We start from the raw sequence: 19,331 nt of genomic DNA on the forward strand, positions 1-19,331 counted from the left end.
TACAACCGAGCAACACACTGCAGAGCTACATACACCTGCTAGCAGCCCTGCTCTGGGGCTGGGAAAAATTAGACGGCGCTGATCAAGGAGCGAACGAAGCACGGGGGGGAAAGCGTCCCGTGCCGTCTCACAGGCCAACGAGCCTCCATCACTGCCTGAAGGGCGACCAAAATAACACGGGTGGCTGTGGGGGGTGGTAACATTACCGCGCAACCGGTGTCCGCCGCCCCGCGGGCAGCCCGGGGGCCGGGCCGCGGCCTCCGCCCGCCCCGAGGGCCGGGCCGGGGCGGCGCGACGGCGCTTGGCGCCAACCGCCCGTCATGGAGCCGCCGCGGCTGCGGCGCCGCCTGGGCGCCGCGTTCCGGCTGCGCGGGCTGCTGCTGCGCGCGTGAGTAGCGGGGCCGGGACCAGGACCGGGAGCGGGCGCAGGGCCGGGCGGGGGGCGGCGGCGGCGGCTCTCCCCGGCCGGGCCCGGCAGCAGCTCGCCGCGCTCCCCCCCTGAGGCGATTTCCCGCCCGGCGGAGGCGCCGCCAAGGCCCGCTGTTCCCCAAACGCCGCCTGCGCCCGGCCGGTGGATGACGGGGCTCACGTAAAATTGTTACCTTACCTGCAGCTCTGCGGTCTACGGGCGAGGGAAGAAATCCATCCCTAATCCTCTCGTTACATATTATCCTAATTATAATGTCTGTTTGGGTTTATTTAGAGAAGAATAGGCTGGGGAGAGGGGGATCTAATTTCATTTTTCTGGGCCTAAAAGATGGTTATAAAGAAGATGGAGGTGCTACACAAGGATGCACAACGTCTGGACAAGAAGCAACAGGCACAAGTTAAACAAACAAACAAACAAACAATCAAACACATCCCCCAACTATTCACTGTAAGAACAGTTAAATATTGGTTGACTGGGCAAGTGGGCTCTCCCTCAGCGGGAATATTCAAGGCTTGGCTTGACAGGGCCCTGGGTCACGTCGTTTAAGGCCCTACTTCCAACAGAAGGTTGGACCAGATGATCCCAGAGGTCCTTTCCAACGTGGACTTTCCTATAGTCCTCTGAAAAAAACCAGCTCACATTGAGAACAGCTAAGAGCTGGGACAGGACCCAGGGAGGCTGTGAGCTCTCCATCCTTGGAGACATTCCCAGCTGGGCTCAACAAGGCCCTGAGTCCTGCCCAGAGCAGAAGGCTGGCCCAGGTGACCTTCGGTGTCCCTTCTAACATGAATCTTTATGTGATTCTGTGAAAATGAGGTTCTTTCTGCCAGCTTCTTAAATCCTATGTTTTTAACTCCTGATGATTTTTTCTTTGACTTAAACTAGTACAGTCTTACACAGTGTTGTTTATACTTTTTTTAATCACGAGGCATTTAGTGATTATGTGCACATCTGCCAAGACTAGCATAGTTTGTATGAGCTTTCATGAATATTAATTACTTTTTGAGCTAACTTTTTTCATTCAAATTAGGGATGCTGTTAACTATCTTACTGAAGCTCTTCAGTCCATCAGTGAAGTAGAGCTTGAAAATGTAATTGAAAACATCATTGATGCCGTCGAAAAACAGCCTTGTAAGTAAACATTTTTTTTTCTCTAAGCTTGCTAATTTTATCCTTGCCCTTATAATGTTACTTAGACAAAGACAGAGTTGCTGGCAGCTTATGCACAAAGGTGTTGTTCTAATCTACCAGATTGATCATGATAAATGTATTTGTGGACTTTTTGTTTTGCTAAATACTGAAGTTTGTCATCTTAGCAAAAGGTAGTATAATTTCCCATTTAAAAAGTTGGCAGCTTAGTACCTCCTGACTTTTCCCCAAGCAACAAAATTCTTCAATGTCAGCTCAGAACAGCACCTAACCAACACCTGGATTTTCTCTGAAGCAGCAAGGCAGATGCTGATTCTGTTATACTAACTTGATCTTATGTGGTAGTAACACTGGGCAGAAGGTGCTGGTAACAGTTGGGGCACTGTGGCACTGGAGAAGCTCTACCTGCCTGGTGTTGAAACATTGTCAGAATCCATAGATGAGTAAGTGCAAAAGTGCAATCCAGAAAACTCCTGGGAAATTCATAAGTACATGAAAGACTTGAAGTGTCCAGTTTTTGCTGGTGCAGTTCTCATGGCCCCCACCATTCTGAGCATGCTTGAAACTTCATCTCATCAGGAGTATTGTGTTTGGGGATTACCTCCTGCTAAACTGGGGCACTCTGCCCTTCTTGCCTGAGGGACACAGACAAAGTGTCCCTGCTCCTGAATGAGAGGTGCTAAGAACATGCCTGACAGTGCAAAACATATGAGTTGTAGCACCTTAGTTAAAGCATATGCCTGAAGATGGTAGTGCTGATACCTGGCATGTGGTATGTGTGTTTGGAGATCAGAACTCATGAGAACTAGGAAACCTGGGCTCAGTTTAATTTTGCAGCTGATAAGATTCACATCCATAAAAATGTGGTCTAAAGACTAGGCCTTAGATGAATTGGGGAAACCTTTCAGCCTATCCTGTCTAATACGAATTAGATCAAGGGTAGACACATGCTTTCCATATATGTAGTTTAACTAGAGCACCCAGTACAGAGGTTAGGATGGCTGTATGTTCTTATGCTAGCCGTGGGAAAACAGCTGATCATTGATCAAACAGAGAGTAAAAGCAGTGTAGAGAGCTGGTCCTGATACAGCATAAAGCCTGGTGGTACAAATTAGCTCATCAATGTTTTTGAACAAATTCGAACTAATACAAGAAGTTCTAGGACCGATGTAGAACCCACAGTTAGTGTACTCTCTAACATTAGCCTTTGTCCTAGGTGGGATTTTGTGCTGTAAATTCCAATCTTGTACAGCTAACTGCAGGGAGTTGTTTGAGAAGAGGGTAGATGTGCAATTCAGACATATTAATCCCTGCTGCGATTCCTTCTAGCTTACTCAGTGCCCTTTTTACTCTGCTATTCAGCAATATCTTTTGGAAATTCTTGTTTTAAACCTCATGCCCTGGATTGGAAACTAGTGCTGATTTTTGCATACTGATTTCTGCTCCAGTAGCTCAGCAGTCAGGCTGGGCAATACTGGCTGTCACAAAACCCAAGTCCTTTTGTGAATCTGTGCATTGGTCTTCCCTTCAAATTCAGCAAAACATTAGTATTTAGAAAATATTTTTGAATTTCAATGATCAGTTTAACATCCATGAAGACTGCAATGTGCCTGTCTCCAAGATTGTGTTAAACTGTTTGAATACTTATTTATGACAGCAATCTGTGTGATAATGTTCTGGAACAAAATTAACCTCCAGAATGTGAAAGCTCACATCCAACACTTTTGTAGTATATTTGGCAGATTTACATAAACTATAATTACCTTGTTCTCCATGTTTAGTGAATTAATGGTGGGCATAATATGTGTGTGGGTTATTTTTTTGAGAGATGTATCCTTCTGGTAAGGAGATTAGGTAATCTGTTTGTGGAAAAAAAAATGATAGAGAAAACAGCACATGTCATTAGCTTATAGAAAATATGCTTATTTATGTAATATATTCCTCTTAGGTGACTGAACCATTTTTGTAAAATACTTGAGACCTACATAATTTCTTACTTACCACTTTCCATAGGCTGCAGTTTTAATCCTTTGAAATATTCTTTTTCAGTGTCATCTAATATGATTGAACTATCCACAGTGGAAGCAGCTGTCCAAGAATGTAGCCAAGCATTAGATGAAACTGTGTACGGTGACATTATTTTTTATATGATGTTTATGGGAATTGGTATGCATTCCCTTATTTCTTCTTGGGAAATAAATGTCAGGCATTTTCTGCAGTGCTACACATGCAGTAATTGCTTTGTGCTTTTGTCTTCCTGATACTGCCTTTTGAAGGTTAGCAACATTCCCTCTTAGCAAATTTGTTCTCATAGATAGGCCTGTAGGGGATTCTAAATATAATGCTGACATTCTGAAATTAAAATGCTATGGTTATGTGTTACATATGATACAAGTTGAATATTAACCAATAAAATGAACCAATAGCCACATTTCAGAGAGAAATTGTTACTTCTGTGTGAGAGAACTTGTTACTTCTATGTGTTTCTTTATTTCCTTTTCTCCACATCAAACTCATATAACATTATTTTTCTGTCTTTCATAAGATACCTCTTTTCTGAAAGCACTTGGAAGACTTTCCCTCTAGGGTGCTTGTTTCTGCTTTTGCATAGCAGGGTTGTTTTTTGAAAACTGTGGTTGATTTTCACTCTTTGATAACTAAGCAGAGAGCAATTATTTCAGCTTCTGAGAGCTTTATTTGTGATTGTAATGAATGTATTTATTGTGAAAATAAATGGTTTGTTAAGCATGTCAATTAGGTACTGTGATTCCACAGTTCCTCAGTGTGAAGCACGTTTGTTTTTGACTTTGTCAAAGTTGTTGAAATCTTTGCAGTGCAGACAGCTTGAGTGTGACTTCCTTTGTGTCACGCATATATGTAATGTATTTAAAGCTTCAAAAGTGAAGAGAAGTCTGTGTGCACAGTTCCTCCGTGCAGACTCCTTCTAAATGGAATAGGATCACAGGCCCGCCTTAAAATTCTCTTGAACTCTGTTCCGGAAAGCTTGAAGACAAAGTTTTCTTAGAAATACACTCTGAAGCTTAAGACATCATTGTCTGTTAAGCAGTGATGGATATCCTGTGCTTGTAAGCCTTAGCAAAGGTTGGTGTGATAATTTTTATCTACTCTGATGAATTTGATCCAATTGCAGTAAAAGAGAAACAAATGGCATCAGAGGATAGAGCTGAACCAGTAAGTAGAAGGGGATATAATAACTCCATTAATAGTCTGAAAAGTAATACACATCCATAGTTTAAATATATTCATGTTAACCATGCCAAGGCTGTTCCGTTGTCAAAAAAAAATATTGGAGGATGGTAATGAAGGAGGAGAGTATCTTTCCCTCATTTCTAAATAAATTTCTAAAGGGTTTATTTTTTTGGATTAGAAGGTGCTATAATAGCCAATAGCTAAAGTGAAGAGGGAAAAAGGATGATAGCACATGATGGTAGTGGATAAAATCAATACTGTTTCATTCAGGTGTTTTGTTTTCTTAGTGTTTGTTCTTCTACTTCAAATAATACTGTAAATGTATTTTGATTTCAGAGAAAATGTTTTCAACATTATTGGGGCCTTCGATATTCCACGTTATATTTATAACTCAGAAAGAAAGAAATTTTTACCGTAAGTCTTGTGTATTTTTCAGCTACTTGTTTATTTTTTAAGTCTCTATTTCTATATGTTTAAATGTCTGTTTTCTAATCTTTCCCTTTTGGGTCTTCTCTTCTGAGCCTTGTGTGAGAAAGTAAGATAATTTAGTTTCATACTCTCTAAAGAGCCAAGCAGGCTCTGTGATAAATGGTGGCTCATAAATAAATGTGCCACTGGGTTTTCCCTAGTCCAATAGCTTGAAGCCAAAACATGCCATCTATATCTCCTGTAGTAGTGTATTCTGTGGTGCCTGTGATGTTACTGGCTCTGAAGCTTAGACATTTATAAGATAAAAAATGTCCCGACCATTTTAATGCTATTTAATGAATAAAAGAGACAGTAAGGCTAAGGACATACACCAATAAGTTTTGTGTTTTTCTTTTTTCTTCTATTTGGCTGTTTAATTTTTTTAATAAATTTGGTCTGTCTGTTGCCTGTATTTATTTCTCAGACTGTAGCTTACAGCTCCCAGAAGTCCTGGTGCTTTCTAAAGAGAGTTACAGAATGTTTTTTAAAAAAGAAAAGTTAGCAGCTACAGGCGATTCCACAGTTGGAGAAAGGCAGAAGTAGCTGCAAGTATTGGCTGTAAATATTTTGCTAGCTAAAGAGTTTGCCTTTAACAGCAAGCAGCACAAAGTTGCTTAGCCAAAGAGAGACTGTGCTTTCAAAGAGCTTAGCTGAGGAGTGGATTGTGGTTCATTGTGAAGGCTTGCACTTACCTTCTTGTAACGTGCAACTCATTTTCTAGCATTGGTTCATGATTCTGCTGACCCAGGAAAAACACTCTGTGATTTTGCAGTAGGAATTTAATTCCAATATCACTCTCTAGCTTTCTAAGAGGAAGAAAATACTTTTGTTCATAGCTATTTAGAAGACATAACCACTTAAAAACCTGATTTCTACCCAGTCCCATTCAGGTGGAAAGATAGATCTTGAGGACTGTGAGTTAGAGGGAAATGAAGTGGATGTAGCCTTCAGACTGACTAAACACAGCATCACTAGCATAATCTTCCTTTCTCAACAAATAAATTATGCAGCGGTACTGTAGCTTTTAGAACTTCCTACAGCTTTTAGATTAACAAATCGTTATTGGGTATGCAACCTACCTCTCACGATTTTGTTAAACTTTTTGCAGTCTGTCAATGACCAACATTCCTGTACCAAATTTATTTGGAACTGCCAGAGATAAAGCAGAGTTATTCCGTGAACGCTACTCCATCTTACAACAGGTCAGAAAAAGGTTTGCTTTTTTTTTCACAGAGACAAGAACAAAATGCTATTCTTTTTTGTTCTTAGACAGGTGTACACCAGTGTTTTGTGCTGAGGTGCTTGTATGAGCTATAGTTCCCTGCTCCCTGCAGTTTCCTATTATTTTTTTTTAAGTGCTTATTTTGATACACTCTGTCCTGAAGAGATTATCACCTCTTTTCTACATACTTGGCAGTTAACATAATATACCTTCCCTTTCTCTCTTATTCCTTTCTTCCAAATTGTGAGAAATAAATTTTGAAACAATTACAGATGTACTGTGATCTTTTGGGCTTAGTTTTATTGTGTAGTGTTATTGATAATCTATTCCTTAGAAACAAATCCTAGCCAAAAGAACTGAACATGCTCAACAAATCAAAAGTTGCTGGATAAAATAGAGTAAGAGAACTTGAAAAAGCATTTTGTGTAGTGGTTATAAAGAACTGTCTTTTTGACAGCACTTTTTTTTTTTTTTTTTTAACTGATTACTCCAATTTTGGTTTCTGCAGAGAACTCATAGGCATGAGTTGTTTACTCCTTCAGTAGTCGTTGTTCATCCTGATGACAGTAGGAGCAAATTCCAGGTAAAAAAAAAATCATTTTTTTCCTCAGAGGGAATTGTACCAGGAGTTATACTTTAATGCAGTAATAGTTCTTCAGTGACAATTTATTTTTACATCCAGTATGGGTAATCAATGAAAATAAGTTGTTTTCTATCATTTTTAGTTGGAGTGTCAAAAACGCAGTTATTTGGCTAAAATTGGCATGATGACCAAGGCACTCAAAAGTAGGTATAAAATCCACAAGAAGCGTGGCTTCTTGAGGCAGAAGTGTAAGATCTAATCACCTTACCACATTTTGCTTCCCTTCGTTTGTGGATATTTTTTTCCTGCTTCTTTCTTTTCTAAGCACTGAATTCACAAACATAGAACTGAATAAAGTCATGATTTTAGTCTGCTCTGTTCCCGTTGCAGCTTTCTCAAATAGTCTCTCCATATTTTATAATGTTTTTATGTTAAAAAAGACTATATATGTGTATCTGTCACTGGGTACCAAATGACAGCTTTTGCTTTGCTCAACTGGCCTATTCACGGCCTACTGTCATGTAGAAAAAAACAACTGATCTTGGCTGAACTGAGCTTGCATCTCCATCCAGACTTTATAGGCATCTTTCTTGACTGCTTCCCATCCTCCCTATCAGCATTGGCGTATGAATTGTTTATGCTGATATTGTAAGAGCATTGTCTGTCTCAACTGCCATTAACAGACCAAAATAAGTTTGTCCAGGATGGCAGACAGCATGTTATGTTGTATCACCTGCCACTACTCTTGAGTGTCCCTTGTCATCCGTCTGAGCTTCTTCAGTAAGAGTAGTGTTACTGGGTGAATGCAGGCTGCTCTGTGGTTCAGACTGGATCTTCTTGAGGAGCCTGTGTTGTTACAATTGACATTCTTATGCAAGAGCAGAATTTACCACTGTTATTTTCAGTTTTAATCCACTTGTAAGAAAAAAAAACCACAATAAATATTTGCTTGCTGAGCAGTTATTTAGCTAGCAGCCATTACTGAATATCTTTTCCAAAACTCTGCTACATCTGACATTCAGAAATGTGTCCCTGATTTTTCTAATAAACCTGAATACTGCCATAGCTCATTTGTGTATTTATATGAAAATATGTACTGTGCAGTGCTTTGTCTTTCTTGCTTACGAGTAGATATTTGGAGAGTTTGATTAATTGTTACTTAATTCTTTGCTTTTGATTCCAGCTTAAAACAGTAGAAACGCTATTGGGCAATACAGCTAAAGTGGGAGAAGTGATTGTCCTTGGGATGATAACTCAGCTCAAAGAGGTAGGTTGCTTCTTATTGTGGGATATCTAGGTCACCATACATTCCGCATTATAATATATTAGAAAATGAGGTGGTTTAAATTTCTCGTCACTTTATACTGTTGTATAAGTTGATGGCAAAACCCCTATCAAGATCCATTCCCTAAAAAGAGACTTTTTTTCATGAGCTGTCAGTGCTAGTGCATAAGGCAAAATGCCTTACTCTTCAGAGTACAGAATTTTGTAATGCTTTATGTTAATAACCAGAACCAGTTACATTTTCTAGTCATACCTCAGTTTTGAACCCTGGTGCCTCTAAAACATATTTTGGTCTTGCCATTGCATTTGACCGTGACTGTAGAGGAGAGGTGCACCAGCAATCAAAATTGCACCCTATCTAAGGAAAGCTGCTAAAATACAGTTATTCTAAACTACATTGTTTTTCATTCTGCCACTATGCTCTGAGCTTATAATAGCAAACACTTGGCTAAGCCATTTCTAGATGCTGATTAATAGATGCTTCTGATTAAAGCATTTATGTGTTTGGATATATTTTACTTTATTAATTATTTTTTTCCTGTTTTTCAGGGGAAATATTTCCTGGAAGATCCTACGGGAGTCGTCCAGCTAGACCTTAGTAAAGCAATATCCTTTATTTGTGATTTAAAACTTGAAGAAACGTTCTGTAGACCTGGAGAATTTCAGATTGAATGAATAAATAATTAAATAGTTACTTTTTTAAATAAAAAATTGCAACCCCATTTTTTTTCTCTTTTGCAAATTAGTGGGTTGCTGCAGCTCAGTGCATTTTCACAGAGATGGCTAGGACGAGGTTAGTATTTCTCTTAGTGGAAGTTGAGCGTGTACTTGTTCCTATGGTGTTCATGAGTTTACTGCTCAGCTACCAGGTGATTGCCTGACTCTTAAGACAGCCTATGAACTTGTAGTAGTGTCCAAATGTATTACACCACAAGCTGGAAAACAATCTTCAGAGAACTAATTTCGGAGTCTTGTTCTAAAAATAATGTATTTCTTAACAGTCTGTACCAGTTTCACAGTGGTTTATACACTGAATCATGCTTTGTTTTGGCAGAAGGTAAAGCAGAACATTTTTCCTAATTTGTAATAAGCTATGTTGTGCTTGGAATGTTGCTACAATTACATGTCTGCTAGCTTTGGCTAAAGAGTTGAGTCTCACATTGGTGAGGCTTGTCCATGAGCTGAGTTTGTAACTGAGATTTTTGGCCCTAAACTTGGATCTTTCCTGCTCTATTATTATCTCGTGGGCTCTGGAGGCAGAGACAGAGCTCTGCAAAATTCTGTGGTTCTCAGTGATGTCAATGGGAACTGAGCAGCTTGGAGGATTGGCCTCAGTTAGCCTGGCTGCAACACGCCTGGAGAAGATATGGCTAGATTAGGAAGACAGACTAGAATAATGGAACAGTACGATTTAACAGTCTGAAAATGCTGCTTTTTGGTGGCAAAGGTTCAGTCCTTCAGAGTCTTTGGTGAGACTTCTCATTAAGATGATGTAAAATCTTACAGTTTTGGAGCCTTGGGTCTGCTTTAGCAAAATGATGGACAGCAGTGTTTGTAGGATTTTACTCTCTGCAATATATATAATTCCAGTTTATTTTCTAATAATGTATTTTGTGTTTAAGATTTGTGAAGTAAACTCAATAGAAGTTAAGAGCAAGAATGGTAATAGGGACAAGAATCACTCTATTACTTTTAACAGAAGGAACGGTTCTTGAGAAAGGATACCGTCTGATGTAGACTTTGTTCAAGGCAAGGCCTGCGAAAATTAGTTCTATTCCCTTACATTCTCCTTCAGCTGGACTGAGATAGTTGTTTGTGTGGCTGTGCAGTAACACCACTCTAAGAAACAATTGAGGTGAAAAATAGCTAAGTTTCTTCCTCAATCTGTTTTCAGCCAGAGAATTCCCTGATCTGGTTCACCACCAGACGCTGATGCTATCACAAGATAGGGATTGATGGAGGCTGGGACTAGCTAGACTAGCTATATAGCACAGCTGCCAACTCTCTGACTAATGTCTAGGACATGATGTTATTAGAAAAACTAAAGGGTATTTTATTGTTGAAAAATGTCTTAGGTTGGTATGAAGATGAAGTTTTTCATGTGAACGCTTTTGGATTCCCGCCTACTGAGCCTTCTGCTACCACTAGGTATAAACCCAACTTTTGCCAGCCTCACTCTGTATTTTGTTATGACTTTCAAGTAATAACATTATTATTTTTTAATTTCTATGACATTAAATATGCAAATCTTTTGCTTCACCAAATGCTTCAAAATAAATACAATGTTAAGAAGACAGGCAATGCTGTGACTTGACAGTCCACTTGGACTGTAGCTAAAGCCCATAGTCTTAGCAGAAAAAAACCTCCCAAAGGCCACTGGGTTCTGCATATTAATAATTGTGATATACACCGTTTTGAGTTGCAAGACTAGGCAACTGTTATATGGAAATAAGAAAAGGGATGCATATGTTGCTCAAAGAGTGGATATGAGAGAGCGCAGGATAAATACTACCTTGAGATGATCTGTCAAATTATGGCGGGACAGCACCTGTGTTTTATATCTGGATGACTGCCATTTCTCTTCATTAGTTTCTCCATGAAACACCAAATGATTACACACCATCTGAGCTATCTTTCATAATAATAATAATAATCAAAATGGTTCAAATGAGCCATAACCGAAACTAGTATTGATTTGTAAGCAAACAGAATTAACCTAAATATTTTAATAATGTAGAGCCTACTATGGAAATGTAAACTTCTTTGGAGGGCCATCTTCAACTTCAGTAAAGGCTTCTGCAAAACTGAAACAGCTGGAGGATGAAAACGAAGATGCCATGTTTGTATTTGTTTCCGATGTGTGGCTGGACCAAGCAGAAGTACTAGAAAAGCTTCATACAATGTTTTCAGGTAGGTGGGAACTGCTCTGTCTTTGTCCCCTGCTGTGGCTGGGTGTTTCTGTCCCCTTCCTGATGTGGGGTGAGAACTTTGACTGCATGGTGAGCCAGTTCAGCAAGCCATCTCAGCAGAAAACAAACTGCCTTGTTGGAGAATTAACGTTTTGCTGGTTTAGCTCTGAACTGTTCACCATGTAGTTGCTTACGTGAGCACCACAGTCTGTGCAGGAGAAGCTAGACAGCATACAACTGAGAGCAGGTCTGCTCCTTTTCGCAGCAGCTAAGTGTTAGGCTGACTTTATTGTCAAAAGTATGATCTAAATTTACTCTTCTGTGAAATAATGGTTTGTGTGCCTTTTCATATATTTTTAAACAAAAGAATTGGGCAATAGTTTTCAAGAATCCTGGTGTTATTATGTTGTATTCTTTTGACAAACTTCTGTTTTGAGAAAGCTAGAATAAGCTCAGCTGTTACTTTTTTTTTTAATAGGACCACAGAATCCAAGCCCAAAGCCACTGAAGTCTCACTCATCTAGTGACAGCTATTGCATTTCATGTCTACTATTATATTTCTTTTGGATCTTTTTGTAACAGTTTTAAAAATTGTGTTATATTTTTGCTAGCCAACACTTTGTCATAAATCAGCTAATAACGTACTGTTTTGGTATTAGCCGTTTTATGTGATGTGACAATAATGTTACACTTATGGAAATTCTTCCTAGGCTTAGTTTAAAGAAAACTTCTTACTTCATTAAAGATCAGCACTCTTTCTTGAATACTTTCTGATTGTACCAATGAAAACTTGTGATTTATTCTTAAAATATGAACTATTTCTTCCACACATCATTACATTAGTAATGTTGACAGTATTTGGATAGCAAGCGCATCTGTGAGATCTGTGAACTGCTTCTTTGTATTCCAGAGCACTTGGAACAGCTTGTCCTGTCTGTCTTAGGTAGAAAATGTGAGAGAGTGACTGCTTTAAAGGGAAAACAAACAAAAACCATAAAATTAAAGGTGAAAACTGCTACTCACTTAAAGAAAATTGGATACAAATTATCACACTAGTAGAAAAGTTAAAAAACCAATTCACTCTGTTGACAAAAGTTGGGAAGATCCTTGAAGCCAACTAAACCTGACCTAAGATTGCATATGTTGAAATGACAAAGAGACCTTGGTCGGTGAGGTCAGTATACTGAATTGAACTGTCAAGGATGCACATATTACATTTACTATTTCAATACAGTGTTTTTTTTTCTTTTAATAGACAAGTAATAAACTTCACAATTCTAGACTAAAACTAATAGCTGAGAGTAATAGCAAGGAAAAGGAGCATTGATTAGCCATTACTCTGGTATAAATACTTCTGTCTTATTTGTCAGCTGAATTGAGAAACAGTGAAGTAAATCTAGGTCTAGAACAGCATATTAGGGAACTGGAATGTAACTTGGAGCAGGAGACGAATGCCTGAGTAAATATTTCTATGTTTGTTTTAGAGATGGGAATGGGGTTTCTTTTTTAAAACTTTTTACTATAAAGCGTGTGTTTCTATGTGATTAGTAGTATTTTGAGGATTCATCAGATTCTTAAAATGCTCAGGCAACTCCAGTTACTGTTGCTAAAGACTGAATTAAGTGTTAGAAGAGCCCTTGAACTGGAATGATGCATGGAGTTTAATAATAATTCCACTTGCTACTCACTTGCTATTTTTCTCTTTAAGGAAAGAGTGTGTCTTTAAATTGCATTATTTATTATAATTGTACCTACTGTAATTATATGACCGGGTCAATAGTTAGTTGGATGTGCGCAGACAATGTTGTTGGAACTGGGCCTGTAGCTGTTCCTGTAGATAATGGAGGGCTCCCTCAGAGTGAGATTTGTGCATTGCCAGCATCTTTCTTAAGCTCACTAATGCCTATATGAAGAAAAGGTTCAGCTGTATTAATAGCAGCAGAGCTTGAAGTGCTGTTCCAATTTCTGCTGTTCCTGAAATGGACTGGAGGTTGAATGATGAAGGATACTGAAGTGGATGGATGTTACACTCACAGATACTCTGTTTTCTCAGGTTATTCCTCTGCACCTCCAACCTGCTTTTTCTTTTGTGGAAATTTTTCATCTGCACCATATGGAAAAAATCAAATTCAGTCACTGAAAGGTAGGGAAGCCTTTGTAGTCACACACACAGTACAGTAAAATAGTGATGGCAACACATTTTAAGAGAGGAGAAAATAAACCCATTATTTTCTGAGTAACACATTTTTGATGTATTAAAATACACAAGTGATTCATATAAAGTGTGTTTATTGTATAACCAGATGTTGTATGATAGATTTTTTTCTGACTCTAGGTTCTTTGAAGGCACTTGCAGATGTAATATGTGAATATCCCAGCATTCATAAAAGGTACGCAGCAAAATGCTAGAAAATGGGAAAGTTGTTTATTTTGTGAAAAGGTTTAATTGAATTACTTTAAGAAACTAACAGATCTCATGTTCCCCAATTATTGTGAGACAGCTATGATCAGATAACAAGCTAGTCTTGTAACAGGTCTGTAGGATTATTTTGGGAGCAGCGTAAGGTTTTGATTATATCTAGAATACCTTGGTAATGCAAGTAGCTATTGAATGAGCAGAAATGAAACTATCTCTGGAGCATTTTCCATGTGCATTATACATGGCCCCTGATTCCTCAAAAGTGCTATTTAGGTGAGTCTTTGGTTTTTTTCATCTCCTTTGAAATCAACAGGTTCTGCCTGTACAGCACTCCTTTATAAACTAATGTTCAAGTGTTCATGCTGCTGGGAGCAACTACAGGCTTTCAAACTGTACCAGCCCCGGAAAATGTCATCTAAAATACTGACCAAATATGGAGCCATCTCCTTTCTGCCTTCCCATGATTGCATACGGAATTCTCCACAGCCATTACTTTGAGAATAAACAGGGAGAGAGAGGGACTTATCCTTTCTGGCTTCTGATACTGCAAATTCATAACAGTAGCTCCTAAGCAGAGCTAGTTAATCAAATAGGCCCCTCAAGCAGGAATGGCCAACCCATGGCTCTTGAATTCTTTGTGAGCTCTAAGCAAGTGTGTCTGCTGTGCTGACCCTCTGTCGTGCGTCGTGGCGAGGCTCTCTTGGTGCATGCTGCTGGATAATTGGGATCTCATGTATGGAACCATGGAGCCTTTTACTGCTGAGTCCTGAGCTAAGCTGCACTTTTGGTCCTTCTACCTTCCTGCAGTCAGTCTTTCACAGTGAGCAGTTTCTGGAGTTCCTCCACTTCTTTAGTGAGGAATAGAAATATATGTTATGCTTTAGCTGTGATTTAGGTGGTTCAAAGGATGGGAAGAACTCTCATCCCTGCTCCAGCACAGGTTATTTACATGCGTCTATGGAGTAATAGCCATATATGACCTATACTTAGATACTTCTAGAGTTGTTTTATTTAAAAGCAATACACTGAACTTTTTACAGTAGCCGATTTGTGTTTGTTCCTGGCCCTGAAGACCCTGGTCCCGGTTCTATTTTACCACGGTCAGTTTGCTATACTATTTTTTTCAGATTTTAAGATACTGAGTTAAATAGTTAAAGAAGATAAGAGTCTTAACTCCTTTATCTGTTGCTGTTTATTTTAGACCTCCTCTGGCTGAAAATATCACTCATGAATTCAGACAGTTGGTGCCATTTTCATTTTTCACCACAAATCCTTGCAGGTAACAGTGTAACTTGCTGCTATTGTTCATGCTTTTTTACTGAATGACTAATTTGTATGTAGATGTAATTATCTTAAATTATTTTAATTCCTTACTTGCATTAATTCTAAGTGGTTTTAACTACATTAATACATGAATACATTAGTGGTGAAAGTTTATATACTTTCCTATTTTAATTTACTGTGAAATAAAATAGTCTCTGCATATACATTTAATAAGATGGTTTGGAAGTAGTGCTAAAAGTTTAATAAAAGAATATAAAAAGCCTGTTCAAGTGCATCATACTTTTCTGAATCTGAAGGGAATGAAGGGAAGATGGGGAATTAGTATTTTAACTGATATGTACTTTTTCATTTTGCTGTAAATTAGAGAGGGAAGATCAAATTTCTAATACAAATCCTCATCTTTTAGTGTTTCATTCCAATTCATTTCACTTCATTAATGTTTGCCATTTAGGATTCAATATTGCACACAAGAAATAATTATCTTTCGTGAAGATTTGGTAAACAAAATGTGCAGAAACTGTGTCCGCTTCCCTAGCAGCAACATGGATATTCCGAACCATGTGAGTGAGTTATGTTCAGCACTTTTTTTGCTTAGATCTCTTTGACTCTCTGTTGATCAGCTGGTCTGAATTTAGAGTGCCTTGGGCTGCATATTCCTTTGATACATACTCCTTTGCAAAGCCTTGTAAGAATAAAAAATCTTGATAAAAGAATGGTAAAGATAGATCTAGAATGTAGTTTTATTACTTTCATTTACATTTTCATTGTAAAATAACTGAAACCGTGATACTGGTTGTGGTGTTGAGTCATTCCAACTGTCCCAGTGCAGGCGCCCTTGAACTCAGAACTTCCTAGCAGCTGATTGTTGATGTGTATGCGCCAGCAATGAAACATTGATTCCTAAAGGGAAGGTTTAGCACAAATTACCTTTGGAGTCTTAATCAATTAACCAGTGACATTTGCAGTAAAGCAGCATGTCACTCTTTTGAAAGGTCATCTGCTTCCTCTGACTTCTCACTTGAAGTCTTAATCCTGCTTTTGATTAATCTCTGTAGCACTTTGAGTTATGATTCTAGTTAATGAATGCACAGCAGGAGTTGATAGAAATTACTGATGTAATTGAATCAAGAGTGATCTGGGCAGTACTGGCTCATCACAGTGACTGAGTCTGTTTCTATTTCTTCTATAGTTTGTTTGTTTTTGACTTAGTAACTTCCTCTTAACTCTTTCTTCCTTGTCTCTATCACAGTAGTGCTGCTGCTTTTCTTTTTTCTTTTTTTTTTCTTTTTTTCTTGTAAATGAGGGAACCTACCTGTTGGTACTGATGCATCTGTTCTCTGTGTGCATGTGTTTGCACACAGGCATATATACAGCAGAAGCGTTCACTCCTGTACTCATACAAGAGTTTATTTCTCATGTTAGGAGAGGAGGGAATCGTGAAGAAAATTTAGAATTACTTATTGCAACACTTATTTCCAGTATTTGCAGCTAGAGATATTGGGCTGCTTTTGCATGCTTTAATTTTTCTCTTCCTTTTCTATATATATCATTAATTACTTCATTATACCATCAGTGTAAAAAGATGAATGGAAAGGTATTAATAATGTCTTTAGGCCTCTTACAGTGTTAGTGGAATACCTGGGCATATGCTTTGTAGGTCAGTCTCCTTTCAGCAATAGACCTTTTCACCAAGCTGCTGTAGTGATTTTAATCCTTTTGAGGAAATGGGACCCATTTGTACCTACATGATTGGTAACAAAAGTTTTCAAGGTGTCTGAGCAGAGAGCTTCAAGAGCCAAGATACCTTGGTTGGAATCTGCTGGATGAAGGAAGTTTCTGGGGCCAGATGGGGTCTGAAAAAGGGCAACTCCCAGAACAGCAGAAAAAGGAATGGAAGTTGTTAGGGAATTGGAAGCCCCTGATCAAGATAAAAGCTCTGTTTAAGTGTGGATCTTGTGGTTAACTGGTATTGTGAGGAAATAGAAGCCCTGAGAAAGAAAACATCATAAAACTTAGGCAGTGTTGGTACTTCCTGGGTTTGCAGAACAGGTAAGCAGATTCTGTGTTTTTTCAGAGAGTCTGATCAATGGAATAGCTGTGATATAATGTATTCAGATTTCCATTATTTGAAATAAAAAAAAATGTAACTCTAAAATATTGTCTGTTAGGTTGCGGGAAGGACTTTGAATAAGAAACAAACAGCAGCTGACTGTTGCAAGACAGCTGCTGCTTTACTCTAAAAATCATTAATAATCATAGGGAGGGAAATGCATTAAAATATTAATATCTCCAGGAACAACACTTGTTTATTAATAGGGCATTGGTATCTGCAGTTGAGGCAGGAATGAGTTTGTTTTGTAGAAGATGGTGCAAACTAACTAAATGTATTTTTATCTTGCAGTTTGTAAAGACTATATTATCACAAGGACATCTGACGCCACTTCCGCTTTATGTTAGCCCTGTGTACTGGGCCTATGACTATTCCTTGAGGGTGTATCCTGTGCCAGATATGCTCGTGATTGCAGATAAATATGACCCGTTCACTGTCACCAATACTGACTGCCTTTGCATAAATCCTGTAAGATTTTCTTATGCTTTACCAAAACAAGATTATACTGGATTTCTGTAAACATCATTTAATTCACAGACTGGAATTACTTAAGTATTAGAAAAATTAGTGAGTGGTCAACTGCCAAAGGGAGTGCAGCTACGTTTAAGTGTGCCTTTTACTGTTTGTATGGTATTTTCCTTATACAAGTGTGGTGTATTTTTCTTTATAGGGTTCATTTCCAAGAAGTGGTTTTTCATTCAAGGTGTTCTATCCTTCCAACAAGACAGTTGAAGACAGGTAAATATGTTCAGTTCCTTGTTTAAAGGAAATATCTTTTTATATGTTGACTTTCTAATTCTCAGGAGGAACACAGAAAATCAATTATATAAATAGAGTGAATATTCTAGAACCTAACATAGGCTGTTATGCTTCATACATATGCAGTGTAAGAAATCCAGATGCCTAGAACTAATAATAAATAAATTTAGAAATAATATATTCAATAATAAATAATGCATTTTGAAATTGCAGTCAGATAATAATGTGCAGAGAAGCATGAGCCAAAAATCCAAAAGTAAAAGGAAAGATTTACTGTACTATATGCTGTTCAACAACTGAGACCCAACTGGAAAACAAATTTGATTCTGAAGGAAATGTTTTTTACTTGGGTTAATTACAGGGGCAGTTCTTGGTTCATTTTATGATTATAGTCAAGCCAACAAAACACTTTAATGCTTTGATTTTTGTGCTAAAGCATTCCAACTGTGGTCTTCCAATGACTGAAATAAAAGACCATTGATATAAATACGATAAAAAAGTATTAAAGGGCTTACAACTGTGATGAAGATATGCCTCAATATGTAATCATCACGGTGGAATCCAATGGGAAAAGTGCAAAGTTATCTTGTCTGTCTCCCTGATTCAATTTAATGCCTTGTTCTAGAAGCTTTGCCTTTCTTAAATGGGTATATGACGCCCCAATATAACGGAATTGGTAATAGATAATGATAATACTGATGTGACCTCTACTGGAATATAGAAAATATAAGGCTTTGTCTTGGTATTTAAGATGAAGTCTTAAATAAGTCTTTAAATAGTTTAAAAAATCATCAAGTCTTTTATAAATTAAGATGGAATCATGTGTTATTTATTGTGTACTATTTTTTAAAAACTAAATGTTGTTTTTTTCCGGTATTTTCAGCAAGCTCCAGGGTCTGTGAATTTCTACAAGACTGCAAAAACAAAAGAATTAAGCATTTGTGAAGTTACTGGAGTACTCATTTTAGATGGATTGATTTTATTATATATTACTGACTATTCAGAATAAATGTCAAAGCTAAAACTGGTATATTTTGTAAATAAATAAACTTGTTCAGGAAAAGATGCTGGTGTTAGCTTTTTAGATAAAATGTAGAGTAGCAATGAGGATTGATTTGAACAGCATAATAGAAAGATGGCATCTGAGAACCAAATACATATATATCAGATAAGAGGTATCTTTTTTTAAAGTTGTTAAAATAGATAGAACTTTGGTTTTCACCATGCAGAGTCAAACTGATAGCTACTTGCCAACAGGAAATAATGGAAAGATGGGCTAAGATCTTGGTTTGGAAAGGTTTACAGAAGATTTGTGAGGTGTTGATTACTGATAGCAGTTCAGTCCGTGGATTATATTGCACGGACAAGGCGAGAAGTCAAACTAAGAAGAAAAAGGACGGTGTCCTTTGATACTTCTGCAGAGAGGGCTGCTGCTCTCAGAAAACCATGCTGAAGGAGCAGTTGGAGAGGGAGGAAGGAGTTGGACTGTGACAGCGCTGGCTTC

At 38.1% G+C, this 19,331-nt stretch overlaps 1 protein-coding gene across 2 annotated transcripts; it reads left to right on the plus strand.

The window, feature by feature from the left end:
• Positions 1-313: 313 nt before the first annotated feature.
• Positions 314-18,882, plus strand: POLE2 (DNA polymerase epsilon 2, accessory subunit). Of its 2 annotated transcripts, XM_062577813.1 has the most exons (19): positions 314-388; positions 1,461-1,561; positions 3,629-3,704; positions 5,126-5,203; positions 6,366-6,459; positions 6,988-7,062; positions 8,246-8,329; positions 8,896-8,952; positions 9,355-9,403; positions 10,422-10,494; positions 11,084-11,256; positions 13,309-13,398; positions 13,591-13,645; positions 14,715-14,774; positions 14,876-14,953; positions 15,410-15,518; positions 17,360-17,536; positions 17,739-17,806; positions 18,711-18,882. In XM_062577813.1, exons 1-19 carry the CDS (start codon positions 321-323, stop codon positions 18,727-18,729), a joined length of 1,584 nt encoding a protein of 527 aa, XP_062433797.1. In that variant the 5' UTR covers positions 314-320; the 3' UTR covers positions 18,730-18,882. The 2 variants fall into 2 exon arrangements, with proteins under 2 accessions (XP_062433797.1, XP_062433798.1); XM_062577814.1 differs by lacking the exons at positions 314-388; positions 1,461-1,561 and having other exon boundaries at positions 3,629-3,702.
• The last annotated feature ends 449 nt before the right edge of the window (positions 18,883-19,331 follow it).

This window comes from Rhea pennata, chromosome 5, assembly GCF_028389875.1.
Source record: "Rhea pennata isolate bPtePen1 chromosome 5, bPtePen1.pri, whole genome shotgun sequence".
In the NCBI taxonomy this organism is placed as follows: domain Eukaryota; kingdom Metazoa; phylum Chordata; class Aves; order Rheiformes; family Rheidae; genus Rhea; species Rhea pennata.

Excerpts from the sequence above, each read along its gene's own strand:
- POLE2 (XM_062577813.1), top strand. The coding sequence starts at position 321 with ATGGAGCCGCCGCGGCTGCGGCGCCGCCTGGGCGCCGCGTTCCGGCTG. Across the intron at positions 8,953-9,354 it reads AGCTAGACCTTAGTAAAGCA|CAGTTTCACAGTGGTTTATA; the intron begins ATATCCTTTATT and ends AACAGTCTGTAC. Across the intron at positions 11,257-13,308 it reads GCTTCATACAATGTTTTCAG|GTTATTCCTCTGCACCTCCA; the intron begins GTAGGTGGGAAC and ends CTGTTTTCTCAG.